Here is a 15,316-nt window from a genome sequence, read left to right as displayed (position 1 = left end):
GGACTAAACTTAACAAAACGGTGCACGGATCGACACTTACAAACACGGCGAGTTTAAATAAACAAGTATCGTGCTGGTCCCACCAGCACGTAATATCAATTGATATAGCTAAGTTTCTCCTTCTCTCGCTCCTGTTCTCCACTCCCGAACACCCAACCGCGAATATGTGACAACGTGCATCTATATATACTGTTGTGCTGGGATTCAATTACCTATTAATTATTCACTTGTATCCCAGCACGTGAATTAATAAAGTGCAATTCCCCGTGCTCACATATTACTACATTTTACTTGCACGTGAAGTGCTGTGCAATCCTCGTGCCTAAATACACATATACATTTTAAACACTTGTGTTACACAGACCAGTTTATATCCCGTGTACCAATGTCTATACACCAACATTTAAACACACCACACGCAACACATAACAGATAATACACACAGGGGCGGGCACTTTGTCACAGAGCCCTTTTTGCAGATTCGTTCTGTTAGCTTGACAGGTCATTTTCTAAGTGTGGTGTTAATAACTTTTCGGTTCTACTGTACAGCCAAATCCAGTACAACTACAAATAAAAGACCCTCTGCCTCTCAAGTGCTGCAGCATCTGCATACTGACAAAGAAACAAGACAATGGCAGCTACAATATAATGAAAAGGTAACCCAATGGTACCATGGTGGTAACTTTCTTAATTTTACTTACCAAAGCCATCTCAATTGTACCGTTACACTATTGCAGTAGCAGTGTAATATCTGATCAGGATTTGTAAAATAAATTGCCATTTCTGGTATCCTTGTTTTTTTTATAATATCAGTATATTGCAGCGTGTTGTTTTGTGTGAGGATGCATGTGTAACATTCTGGAATCAATGCTTTTCACTCCAGAATACTGCACGTCTGTAACATGAGTAATGCTAGCCTTAGGAGAAACCACTTTAATGCCAGGTACAGTATCAAACACTTAGTAAACATGCTGTTTCCCGATTGTTTTGTCAGACAATGGCAAAATACTATCCTGTCTTTCTAAACAACAAATACCACATTGATAGAGAAAAAGACAGAGACACTGTTTATAATTTTAAACCGAGCATGCACTGTTTAGAAACCATGGAAATCTACAGAATCATATTTCAGTTTTATTTATATATATATATATATATATATATATATATATATATATATATATAATATATATATATATATATATATATATATATATATATATATATATATATATATATATATGTTTATATTTTTAAGATCTAAATTTATTATCTACTTTGAATTGTTTTACTATTTGAACTAACCTCATAAACTAAGCCTGAAGTATCATTTAACTTTGTACAATTGGTACAACCAAGCTTATTGATTAGTAAATCCTTTCTTGGAAGGCTTTAAGAATTAGACTTTAGGCACTTCAATTCACTTGATGCTGCCTATCAAAACCACGATGTTGATCTGTGCTGGGTAGGGCATATTCATGTGAGATTGAAGAGTAAGTAGCTTCAACTATCTTGTAAACAGCCTTGTGATGGTGGTCCACTATGAAAAGCAATATATATATATATATATATATATATATATATATATATATATATATATATATATATATATATATATATAAAAACAACAACCTTTGGTGTTTGTTATAATTCTAGGTTCAATGCCTCCAATATTGAGTTCTTATCATTTTTCTCTAAATTTGTTTTTACCTGGCTTTGAAATTGTTGGGACAATACTAAGTGCCAGCCCCGGAAAGCCCTCTACTTTATCTAAACCATGTAACAATATGCCCACCAATCCTACTCTATAAATATTGTCACATTGAATGGAAAGAAGATGTTCATTCTCGGTACTTTGTTCTGTCCAGATAAGGTCACATCCAGGTAAAAGCAGATTTAGAGATACTCAATATCAGAACCCATAACTATACAGAATGCAAACATTATACACAAGTAAAGCAAATTTGAAAATATAATAAAAAGCAGTTACAATGGCATACTTAAGCCTTTGGGCTGATTAAATGTCTAGTTCCTTTTGCATGGATGCCAACAGCATTGGTAGTAAATGGATCACATTCTGCATGGCTGTGCACCCATGCTGATTATCTATTCAAGGCTACCAAGATATTTAGTAAACAAGGGCTGTAGACAGGGTTAATTGGCAATACACATCCCAACCCTTGTTGTTTTTTTATTCTTAGAAAGGTAACATTTTGGGGAACGACTGCACTTGAGAGATGACCTTATCATTAAAATCATCTTTTTAAAGAGATGTTTATGTATTTAATGATACCAATACATTTAGTAAGTAAGGGGTCTGAGAGAGGTAGAAGGGGCAATACAAGTCCCACCCGTGGTCGTTCTGTTTCAAGGCTTCTGTTCCAATACTTTTGGCAGGGCAGTGTATAAATGTCAAATGTTTCAGGGACAAATATTTGTATAAATTGTTAATGACTAAAGGAAACTTTATAACATTTCCAGCTAAAAATATTTTCCACTGCCGCATGTCTAGAGTACAAATATTACTGTTTTAATGTTGCTATGGCTGCTGGGGAGACTAATCTGTTTGAGGTTACCAGATTCCAGTTAAAAAAAAAAAACAAAAAAAAAAAACAGAAGCTTAAAAATAAGCCCAAAATATACCCAACTATGCCCCACCCCTGCTTTTGCATTGGCTATTGTAGCAGTCAATCAATTTCCTTAGCACATCAAATGGTACAGTAGTGGCAGTAATATTTTTCATCTTCCAATTAGGTTCAAGTGTTTTATGAGGAAATTGCTGAACAGATTAATAATTTCTTTAAACTACTATGGACACCATTTGTATGAATTGACCACACATACTGGCCATGTTTTTGCTTTTTGATATAAGCAACCAGGAATTAATACAATCCCACAGGAAAAAAAAAAAAAAAGAAAGTATAAGCTGCTGTCAGAATGGTAAAGCCCAAGTCTTCTGGTTTTAATTGAAACCTGGCAGCTGAGGGTCTAATAATAAAAACGTTTAATGACCATACTTTTATCCTAGCTGGTATTGCTTTTCAAAAGTAGGCAGTTTTATACAACAAGCATGTTTTTTAACGCATATTACAGACAAGGGCTAGTTATATACAAGTGTGGGCTATATACTATGCATTAAGGTAACAGTTTTTTCTTTCCCTTGAGTCAACCAGACTGTTCTTTCCCAGCACAGCTTTAGTATATCAAGTAATACTTATTTGAACAATGCAGCACTACGAATAAACTTTATTATACAATGACTCATTTTTAAACAAGTCATGTAAACATTAGTCTAACTGTATAAATGTTTATTTTCTAATACTTCAATGTGTGTTAAGAAGTAATGTTTAAAGTTATGTTTGAAAAATAGTAATGTACACTGTTGTGTAATTCAGATCAGAATAGTGAAATGTATATACCACAGTTTCATGTAAAGAATTGCCTGTGGTTAAATGAATAATTCCATTAATCGTACCACTTGTATTTGCTATATGTACAGTCTCACATGTGCAGTTTTGAAAGAAGTATGGAATGTCTGGAATTATTTGATTAGCTATAACCAATTTAACCTTCATGCATCAGATGTATCAATACTTGCCAATGTGTCCAGAAAGAATGAACAAGAAGTTCTAATTCTGTCTTCCAGGGCTCAACAAAATCGGCTAAGAGTGTGGATTCCCGACACAGACCTTCACGGTAAGAAAAGTTTATATAAGAGATGCAATAATAATACTATTCAAACTCAGATTACACTGAAGAAGGCCTACTATAAGCTTTACTATAAATATACCCGCTGTCATGTCCATCATGATTTCAAACTAGGAGAGAAAGCTTTTATTTAACCTTGATCTCCACAGCGAAGACATTTTTAAGATGTGTTTTTATTTTGGTCTGGATCGCATAGGCTGCTTGAACTGTATGTTTTCATTTAACTTGAGACTCAAAGACCTGTTATCTTTAGAGAGCATCTACCATAGGATAATGACTAAGTTACTTTGAACCTAATTGGCTGAGATGATGGCTGATCATATATGTCATTTACATTACAAATAAATAGTCATGTGAGGAAAAGGCCATTTACACAACAGTGTACAACTATGGCCAAAAGATTTGCATCACCCTATAGAACTAACACATTTTGCTTCATAAAGTCGAATGAAACCTGCTAAATAATTTAACCTTTCGAAATCTAACATAAAATATTGTACTACTATTATGTCTTCTGGTAGACTTTTGCGATATCATGTTGTAGTTTCTTTGATTACATGATGTGAAATATAAGATCTAAATTATGTTCATATAGTTTATTTTTATTTTTTTATTATGTCTCAATCCTAAAATTCTAGGTGATGCAAAACTTCTGGCCATGGCTGCATACTTGTGCTAAAATCACAGATATTAATTATTTCTGAGCTAAAAGGGTGATTGTGTAACATAGCTTATTCAAAGGGAACTATAAAGGCTGCTACTATAAGCTAGCAAAATAACTAATAATATTTCACAAGTGGTTTCTGGGTTGTTCCATAGGAACAAACATTACATTTATTAAGAATATAGCTTATGGCTGATATTGCTGTGCACTTTGTTAGATCTAAATTGGGTCTAATGCCATGAAAAAACAATGTGAACTGTTTCTACTACATGCCTGGCTGCACAGTGGTGTAACAATTCTATGGTATTGCAAGCTCACAGTTATGTTGGTTGTCTATCTCTGTGTCAGATCTTTGGATAAGTAAATACTATGCCCTTGTACAGCATCAAGTATACCACAGCAATATGTCTAATGTCATTTACCCATGTGTGTGTGTGTGTGTGTGTGTGTGTGTGTATTTACAGTATAGCTTCTTTTTTTTGTCGTACAATACATGTTTTGCCTCTGTTTTGAATGTGGGTTACAGGTCAATAGTCTGCAGATGCTTCTGTATCCAAAACTGCTCACATTACTGATGCCAGGACAGAATTGATCAAACACATGGACCATTCTGCAGAACAAACCTCTGCCTTAACTAAGGAATTAGAGGCTGTAATCATTGAGGAATGTTCACGTTTCCCTCAAAGGACAATTGAAGCCCCTTGCCGCCATGCCATGTCAATGCAGTGCTGCCACCCTATAGAAGTTTACCACAGTAGATTTATAGTTTACTCTGATTTTACCATGTGTTTTCAAAGTATTTACATAGTTTCACCATGCTTATCTGGGTTTGAATCTGCCCCTGACAGACTATGATAGTGTTGGCCTTTCATGGGATAACAGAGGACATGTCCAGAGCAGGAGAAGTTAAAAAAGGAAGAAAGCACAGTAGTGTTGGGAACAGGAAGCCAGAGGGACTAATAAAGAGGCCTTTGACATAAATCCAAACCACCTTTTCAAACAATTTAAACTAATGAATAGTGCTTAGGGGAGCCTGGGAGGCATTGTGGTGCGGGTCTGTGTGTGTATTTTATTTGACCACATATGATTCAGCAATACAAGAATACTGCTGCTACATAGTAATTTTGTAGGCATTGGTAAAAATGTATTTGTGTGTAGGTAACACATTACTGTGCTAAGACATTTAGTCCAGATCTACAGTATTTAGGTGATGTTGATTTACAATATTGTTTTGACCATATTATTCTGTCTATTCCTGGATTAGCTGGTACTACACTAAGTTAAAGACATCTCTGTATGTAAAGCATGCTTTTAGATTTAAATTCATGGACTTTTCTGCCAGTAGCCATCAATCTGCTTCCTCTAATGACTGACAATAAATTGCTTTGACCTGGAAGACACTGCTAGGGTGAAATGATTTAAAAAGTAAAGCTGTGATAGGGTTCCTCCAAAGCAAGGCAAGAAGACCTTTTTTTTAAGCCTGCTGTAGTACCAGATGTCATGTTTTGAAATAATGAATACATGCTTGCTATAACATGTGTTTCACATTTACTAGAAACTGTGTTTTATGACAAAATAAATAATATCATTAACTCAGTGTGCTAGTAGTGGATTGATTGATGATTTAATATAGTCAAGTGGCCAGATTAGAATTAAAATGTTTGTTTATAGCACTGCATAGCATGAACCAATAAACACTCTAGTAATACCATATCAGGAATACTATATCCAAATCACTGTGTTGCTATTGTTGCTAATGCTGTGGTCTGCTAACTGCTAGGGTTTTACACAAGGGTGATACACTGGCATTACAGCACAATGGTACCCCAATGTATTTTACAAACCTTTTTGAGGGTGGTTTGGACTGGAGCTGTCCTCTAACTGCTGTCTTTCCTGTCAGGAGTCTGAGTCTAATCCAAGCCATGGATGAGAGCTACGATGTGGATCTGGTCTACATCACAGAGCGCATCATTTCCATCTCTTTCCCGAGTGGCGCTGAGCAGCAGAGCTACAGGGCCAACCTGAAGGAGGTGGCGCAGATGCTGAGGTCCAAACATGGTGACAACTACTTGGTAAGTGAGGGAATGCCATCAACACTATTCTGGAAATGTTATATACTGTAAAGCAGCAGCAGCATTCATGAACATCCCCTGATCGCTACATTGAAAAAACAACATTATATATATATATATATATATATATATATATATATATATATATATATATATATATATATATATATATATATATATATATATATATATTAAAACAGTTGAAAATGGTTTAATGAATTGCAAACTTAATTTCATTAACCAAAATGGTCTTTAAAAATATCCATTTATGCCTCAGAACAAAGGCTTCACCCATTCCTAATATAGACAAAAATAAAATAAAATACATTTTTAAAAATCAGTTTAATAACCTATGGTCTTCACTTTTAGGCCAGGGATCAAGGATCAAGGACATTTACAAATATAACAAATATAAACAAATCTGAGCAGAGTCTTTTTTTTAATACAATATTTAAAACAGTAGTAATTATGAAATTCCAAACACATCACCAAACATATACTTGTATGTCACCTAACAGGAAAACTAGTCTTATTACCACAGTGATCTTTTCCTCTTGTGATTATTATGGCTTAACTTCAAGAGGGAACAGGGAAATTATTAGGATATTCTTAGCTGCTCATTATTCGAATATTCTTAGCTGCACAGTATAGTCAGGTCTCTGTTGAAAAAAAAAAAAAAATCCAATGCTATGTGATAATAATGGCAGATGTTTTGTTTTTCAGCTCTTTAACCTCAGCGAGAAACGATATGACATCACCAAGTTCAACCCAAAGGTAAGCACCATGTTAGCGTGAAATTCACCCTGACAGTCAACAGTCAACATTGCTGTGTTCTAGTGGGAAAACAGATCAAAGTGCTTTGTATAAATAAATTATGATTTTAAATTGTTCTTACATATATATTCAGCTATATATATATATATATATATATATATATATATATATATATATATATATATTATACACACACAGTGCCTTGCAAAAGTATTCAGACCCCTGACCAATTCTCTCATATTACTGAATTACAAATGGTACATTGAAATTTTGTTCTGTTTGATATTTTATTTTTAAACACTGAAACTCAGAATCAATTATTGTAAGGTGACATTGGTTTTATGTTAGAAAACATTTTTAAGAAAAATAAAAAACTGAAATATCTTGCTTGCATAAGTATTCAACCCCTGTGCTGTGGAAGCTCCCAGTTTGCACCGATGAAAGAAATTGCCCTAACGAGGACACAATTACCTTACCATTGGCCTCCACCTGTGAAACATTAAAGTTGCTGTCACATTTTCTGGATAAAAAACCCACTGTTGAAGGATCATTGGTAAGCCTGTGAATGAATACCAAAGAGCATTCTACAAAAGTTAGAGATAAAGTAATACAAATGCATAGATTAGGGAAAGGGTATAAAATAATATCCAAGTGTTTGGATATCACAGTGAGCACAGTTGGATCAATAATCAGGAAGTGGAAGCTGCATCACACCACCCAGGCACTGCCAAGAAAAGGCTGTCCCTCAAAATTCAACGCTCAAACAAGAAGGAGACTTGTGAGAGAAGCCACAGAGAGGCCAACAATCACTTTGAAGGAGCCTCAGAGTTCAATGGCTGGGAGTGGAGTAATGGTGCACCAGTCAACCATATCAAAAGCTCGGCATAACACTGGCCTGTATGGGAGGGTGGCAAGAAAGAAGTCGTTACTCAAAAAGTACCATCTGAAAGCACGTCTGGAGTTTGCCAGAAAGCACGAGAGTGACCCAGCTGCAATATGGGCAAAGGTTTTGTGGTCAAATGAGACCAAGATAGAGCTTTTTGGCCAAAACTCAAAGCGCTATATGTGGTGCAAACCTAACACTGCCCATGGCTCAAGACATACCATCCCTACAGTGAAGTATGGTGGTGGCAGGATCATGCTGTGTGTGGTCATCAGCAGGGACTGGGCATCTTGTTACAAATTGAAGGAAGAATGGATGGAGCAAAATACAGGAAAATACTGCAAGAGAATCTGCTTCAGTCCACTAAAAAACTGAAGCTTGGAAGGAAATTCACCTTTCAGCAGGACAATGATCCCAAGCACAAGGCCAAAGCAACATTGGAGTGGCTCAAGAACAAAAAGGTGAATGTCTTACAGTGGCCCAGTAAAAGTCCTGATCTCAATCCCATTGAGAATCTGTGGCACTATTTGAAAATTGCGGTCCACAAGCGTTGTCCAACCAACCTGAACAACCTGGAGCAAATCTGCCAAGAAGAATGGGCCAAAATCACTCCGACACTGTGTGCAAAGCTGGTACAGCCTTTTCTTGGCAGTGCCTGGGTGGTGTGATGCAGCTTCCACTTCCTGATTATTGATCCAACTGTGCTCACTGTGATATCCAAACACTTGGATATTATTTTATACCCTTTCCCTAATCTATGCATTTGTATTACTTTATCTCTAACTTTTGTAGAATGCTCTTTGGTATTCATTTTCCTTCAGATTCACAGGCTTACCAATGATCCTTCAACAGTGGGTTTTTTATCCAGAAAATGTGACAGCAACTTTAATGTTTCACAGGTGGAGGCCAATGGTAAGGTAATTGTGTCCTCGTTAGGGCAATTTCTTTCATCGGTGCAAACTGGGAGCTTCCACAGCACAGGAGTTGAATACTTATGCAAGCAAGATATTTCAGTTTTTTATTTTTCTTAAAAATGTTTTCCAACATAAAACCAATGTCACCTTACAATAATTGATTTTGAGTTTCAGTGTTTTAAAATAAAATATCGAACAGAACAAAATTTCAATGTACCATTTCTAATTCAGTAATATGAGAGAATTGGTCAGGGGTCTGAATACTTTTGCAAGGCACTGTGTGTGTGTGTGTGTGTGTGTGTGTGTGTGTGTGTGTGTGTATATATATATATATATATATATATATATATATATATATATATATATATATATATTTGCATGCTACTGAATGAATTTAATAAATAAATAAATAAAAACAATACTGAAACAGTCACTATAAACAGAATTCATGAAGTGTTTCAATTATATAAAAATATCAATGCAGAAATATGCCTTTGTGCTTCTGGCTAATTTCATTGGCTTAATGTGGTTCTGTTTGTGTTGTCTTATTATCTGACTGAGTTTTCTTAAGTGGGTTAATATGTACTAAATGCCACTCCATTTAAACACACACATTCATACTGAAGCTGAGCTCTAAAAGCATGCTTATACAATTTATCCAACTCCTTACCCTCAAATATGTATCTAATTGTTACTGCTTGAAATAAGATGCACTCAAGAGAATCACATCCACTGTTTAGCTGTCAAGGTTCCAAAAGTTTAAAAAAATTAAAATAAAACACATATGCATTGTGTTTGTATGCATATATAAAGCACATATGCATTTATATAACTTATATAAACAAAAAAAAATTAGCATTCATAACCTCCATTTTAACTTAATTTGTAACTCTTGTAAATGTAATCTTCGGTTCATACCACTTCCTATTGTGTTAGTTTTAGATAATGCAGTTAATCTAGTGAAGTGTTTGTAGCTACTAAATGAATTGCTTAAATATTACCTTTGGTGCATTTCCATTCACTGTATCCTATGGGCAGGTTTGAAATATATATGTTATAACTAACATGTTTGCTTACCTTGCCTTTCTGGAAGTCTGTTGCACTTCATATTTCATTTAAACTTCTTTTGGGGTCAAAGCGTGTTGCTGGCTCTAAGGCAGATACCATAATTAAATAGGGAAACTGACAGGAAAGAAGGCCCTAAAACAGTTGGGACAGTTTCATTCTCTAGGTGTCCTCAAGGACTAGGTGAAAGTAAGTTGCACATAGATATTTATTTAATATTGTGTTATGCCAGCTATCTTTTGTTTTAAAGGAAAATACATTGTTGTTATAACATGTGTTTATTTTCTATAGCTATTGGTAAGATGTATGGAAATATTTAAACACTGTAAAATATTCTGCATTCTTATATTCATGACCCTATTCGACGATGCCGTTCATTTCTTTATACGTCTAGAGCAGTTTTCATACTTTAATCCGTCACAAAATACATTCAGTGGTATTTGTCATTTTATTTTTTGCTGTGGTTTTCTATACTTTTAACACACAGGAAATGTGTAATGTACAGTAATTGCTTCCTTCCTGTGATTTACAAACCATGCGACTGTCATTTATAGTAACTGTGTTGTTGCTAGGTTTCAGTCATAATAACAAGGATATATAGAAAAACACTAGATCTGCAAGGGCTGGATCAATATTAATAACATCTGCCAATAGTGTTTAGGGCCACCATAGCTAGCGAACTCTGATCCAATGCTTGCAAAGAGTTTAAATGGCTTAATAACAGCCCATAGAGTCATCACATACTGTATCTAAAAATAAAAAAAGCTCTATTTCCCTGTTCCAAGTTAGTTCTAGTCCTGATGGTTAAGACAATTCTGACAGATTTTGATAGAGTGTTAATAGTTGGGGCTTAGTTGGCAGATGTTAGAATAGACTTCTGAAACCTTAGTAATTTGTTTTGCATTAACTGACAACTGAACCTCTATCAGTCTTTTATGATTTGCAACAGTAAGATGCATCTTTTATGTATTACAGAATAGATTCCAGCTGGTTGGTTTAAGGGGTTTCAAAAGTTGGCCCTTCCACTCCTGGTCTTTGTTCCAACCTTGTTCTAAATAGTTTAATTGAAACACTTAAACCTCCGTCCAGACCCTGAAGTAGTTAATGATCTAATTTTACTTGTTAAACCTGGAGTGGCTCTTCAGAGTCATGGTTAGACACCCTTGGTTTAAGGGCTGTTGGAGCTGTATGCTGTTGCATAGCATAAATAAAAGGATGAACTCCCAGGTTTTGGCAATCAAGCTGCTTTTATTCACTGCCAGGAATCCAACACTACACGCACCGCTGCCCTACTTTTTTTGAGATCCAGCTCTCACTCTCACGCAATAGTCATGACGTAGCACAAAGAAAAGGGGTGGCACACCAGTAGTGTGTGGCTAAGTATAGGAATGCCAGTACTGTAAAATTCTATTTTAAAACAATATAGTCTGTTTTAAGTGGGATGATCAAAAGTATGTATTATATATGACAAGTTTTCTTCAAGTTTGTATCTACCTCTACCTTCCCTGTCCTTGTTTTGTAGGTGTTGGATTTTGGCTGGCCGGATCACCATGCCCCAGCACTTGATAAGATCTGCAGCATCTGTAAAGCCATGGACACTTGGCTCAATACAGACCCTCACAATGTGGTGGTTCTGCATAACAAGGTAAGAAACTCCTTGCTTCCATCCTTCACCATCCCTCAGGGCTGTCTTGTACTTTCCCCTTCCCTAAGCCTCTTATCTGGTCTTGAAGGTAGGAGACACCTTCCATCCCTCAGACTCAACTGCTTGTTTCTCTCACTTCACCATTCCTCTTTCCAAAGGAACCGCACTCTTTTTTGTGTGAAGCTGCTGTTCAGCCTTTCATTCAGCAGGTGGCGATAATACATTTCCTTAAAATCTCTGGGTGGCAAACAGCTTATTGATAGGCTGAAACACAACAAACGGAACAGATACACATAAACAAAGCAAAAAAATAAATAAAATAAAAATAGGCCTAATTCAAAGTGTTACACATTTATGGAGGCATACATGTCCATTCCTCAATGACTACCATCTAATTATTTCATGGAAGTTGGTAATGAAAAATCAATAAATTGTGCAGTCGTGGTTACAAAAGTACTGTACCTGGAATCTGAGCATATAGTCAGCCCTTTATCAGAGACTTCAATCTGCTGTAGCTATTACTGCATATATTACATATATATTCAGTCATCCCATGTATGCAGAAGTGTGTCCTACATATTGCAGTCCAAATCCTGTGTTTACTGTTCTCAATCTAGTAAAACAGTAGGAAATTGTCAGCTAAGAAAAAGGTTTTAAAAAAATCACTGATGAAGGCACTTGCCTGCTCGAGTTTCTTACAAGTTTTACCTTGTATTTTTGATAGACTGTTTTTAAAGTTATGGATGAATAATCTTTTAAAGAAAGTATGAAAAGCGAGAAAAGAAACAAGTTACAAGTTGGCATTTAAAGAAGCAATTATTTACAGGCCACGTGATCAACTGTGAGAAATATAAGTCCAAGAGCAGTTAGCTGTTAGCTAGGCGTGAAAGGCACAGATTCAAAAGGAGTCAAACTGGTGACAGCATCTGTATCTCTGACGGAAAAAGGGAAATACAGGACACTTTTTCTTTAAGGAAAGACAAAGTCTACATGCACTTGCAGTAACTACTTGGGGAAGATGACATTTGCAGAGGACTGTGACATCAAAAAGCTGTCAGTTAACACAAACCATATCCCGCACACTACATTTTCAACCATAACAGAACACAAGGAGTTCGACAAGATCTGTGGGTAGGGCCAGTTTATAGTGAACACTCCTTATAAAGGACCTTAGTCTCATTGGTTGAACAAAACAAGTACATATACATCTGCACACACAAAGAGATGAAAGGAATAGCTGCTCAGAGATCAACAGATGGTTGGAGTGTTTGGTGCAGGTGGGGTAATAGAAGACAAGCACAGACAACAGCTAGAATTCTTTATAGGGTCTGATCTGAGTATCAAAGCAAGTTGCAGTAAACACCTGGGAAAGTACATGCATGAATCACAAAGAAATATGGGAGCATGGTTAATTAATATAATACGCTGGGAAAAAGCGAGGTATGATGCAAAATGACAAGGGACTTGTCTTCTCTGAACAGCACACAATACATTAAATATACTTGTTTGTCTTCATTTTTAACTTTCTAAAAATCCTCATTAAGCTGTTTCAGAACTTCCATGTACTGCATACAACATTTAACTCCACTGTGAGGTTTGAACCATTTTATTTATAAAATGAAAATCTGAACTATTATTGTTAGAAAACTTGAATAATTTAAATACTAAAACAGTAGTACCAGTAATGGTATAAACTAGTAAATTGACAATAGCAAGTATTGTTGTTGTGTAATTTCTTTCTAGTTATATACAGTTACAAATATGTAATTCCCCTGGCACAAATCTGCTCTTTTAAAAAAAAAAAATAATAATTATATATATATATATAGAATCTTGTTTCAGTCCATCGTGTGCATTCTCTTAAATTGCTTTACACAGCTGCTAGTAACAAACATTCTCACCGTCTCCTGGCAACTTGCTTATAAAACACAGCTGATGGAAAGCAAATTAATTAACTTACCTCATAGCAGCATGGCAACCCATATACAGCAGCACACATGTACTGCTATAGTATCCTTGTACTACAATAAATATCATTATGGTACCATCTGGTTGTCAAAATATGAAAATGTCCTCAGAGCACTATTCAGCCAATGCCTCATACCTTATACTGTATGACTATAAATTACATGTTTAATCTTTGTTATAATTCAAAACCTGGTGTCATGGTATGCTGATCCATCGTAGTCATCCTTAACTTTGAAAACACAATCTTAAATGCTGACTGCATGTGAAGTAGACAAACATTTCAGCTAATTACTTCATGAATCTAATGAATTCAGGAATTTTGCATTGGTTTCTATTTAACTTTATTTGCTTCTTGCTGCCTCTCCCCATCGTTTTACATCTTGACCTACATCACCTGTTTATGCATCTCACCTCCTAATATACAAAAAAACACCCCTCACAACTGCTGAACTTGAATGATTGTTCCCATTCCCTTATTTCATGTTGTTTGTAATCATTCTAATTGGTTAAGGGTTATGTTGCTCAAATAGGAAGTGATTATCATTTTTCTCTAAATTTGCCTTTATCGGTAAGTTTGGGTTCTCTAGACCAGTGGTTCTCAAAGCTGGTCCTTGGGACCCCCTGTGTCTGCTGGTTTTCTTTCCAACTGAGCTCTCACACTTAACTAAACCCTTAATTTAACTAATAATTTACTTAATTATACCTTTTTAAAAATTATTTTCAGTTGCTAAACATTTGCAGAGTTCAAGTTACTTATAAAATGTTATAGCTAGCTTGAACTCTGCAACTATTTAAGAGCTGAAAACAAGTAAAAAAGACTAATTAAGCCAATTATCAGTTCAATTAAGGGTGTAGTTAAGTAACTGAGAGCTCAGCTGGAAATAAAACCAGCAGACACAGGGGATCCTGGGGACCAGGTTTGAGAACACCTGTTCTAGACAAGTTCAAAGCAAGTTCAAAGCCTGATCAATTTAAATAAAATGGTAATATCTCATTATTGGAAGATCAGAACCCTGAACCATTTGAAAGGATTGCAAACAATGTAACATAGTGAAGTTACTCACTTTTTCACTCTTCAAAAATGTACATGAAGCCCAGTGTACACTGCTTTATATACGCTATTTTCAACAAACTGGTTTTAAGCAAAAAGAGGAAGCCGTTAGCCTCGTTTAGAGCCTGTATCTTATGCAAAGCGTTTTCTCTCACACTCCCTCATTCAGGGTAATCGTGGACGGACTGGTGTGGTTATAGCAGCTTACATGCACTACAGCAACATCTCTGCCAGGTAAGGGGCCTTTCAGTAAATCATCTAATACCACGTCCCTGACACAGCTGTGTGAAGGAGGTCATGTTTAAGAAATATTGCGCAGCGTGTTTAACAAAGGAGGCTTTATTGAGACACGTGTCGACTTGTTGAACTTGCCCAGAAAGAGCATAGTCTGAAATGTCAGTGTGTACCTTTATAATACCTCCTCTGTGCAGTGTCTTATTTTTTGCTCCTTAATCTTTACCTACTGCACATGTGATTCCTGATGCTTATCTAGTGTCTAATAAAAATACCACTTTTATATAGAGGGTAGCTTCCTAAAAATCACTTAGTCACGCTCGGGGCAGCACATTTTA

General features: G+C 35.7%; 1 protein-coding gene across 4 annotated transcripts in view; it reads left to right on the top strand.

Moving 5' to 3' along the window:
- The window catches only part of LOC121322595 (tensin-1-like), a 287,308-nt gene that overhangs the window by 198,807 nt on the left and 73,185 nt on the right, over positions 1-15,316 (top strand). For all 4 annotated transcript variants that reach the window (XM_041262743.1, XM_041262744.1, XM_041262746.1 and 1 more), the window contains exons 6-10: positions 3,647-3,696; positions 6,273-6,444; positions 7,168-7,218; positions 11,603-11,725; positions 14,914-14,978. In XM_041262743.1, coding sequence (XP_041118677.1) covers positions 3,647-3,696; positions 6,273-6,444; positions 7,168-7,218; positions 11,603-11,725; positions 14,914-14,978 — 461 coding nt within the window. The remainder of the gene's footprint in view (positions 1-3,646; positions 3,697-6,272; positions 6,445-7,167; positions 7,219-11,602; positions 11,726-14,913; positions 14,979-15,316) is intronic.

This window comes from Polyodon spathula, chromosome 11 (assembly GCF_017654505.1).
Source record: "Polyodon spathula isolate WHYD16114869_AA chromosome 11, ASM1765450v1, whole genome shotgun sequence".
NCBI lineage: Eukaryota > Metazoa > Chordata > Actinopteri > Acipenseriformes > Polyodontidae > Polyodon > Polyodon spathula.
Note: the sequence above shows the minus strand (reverse complement) of the source record. Positions and strands in the feature narration are given on the sequence as shown.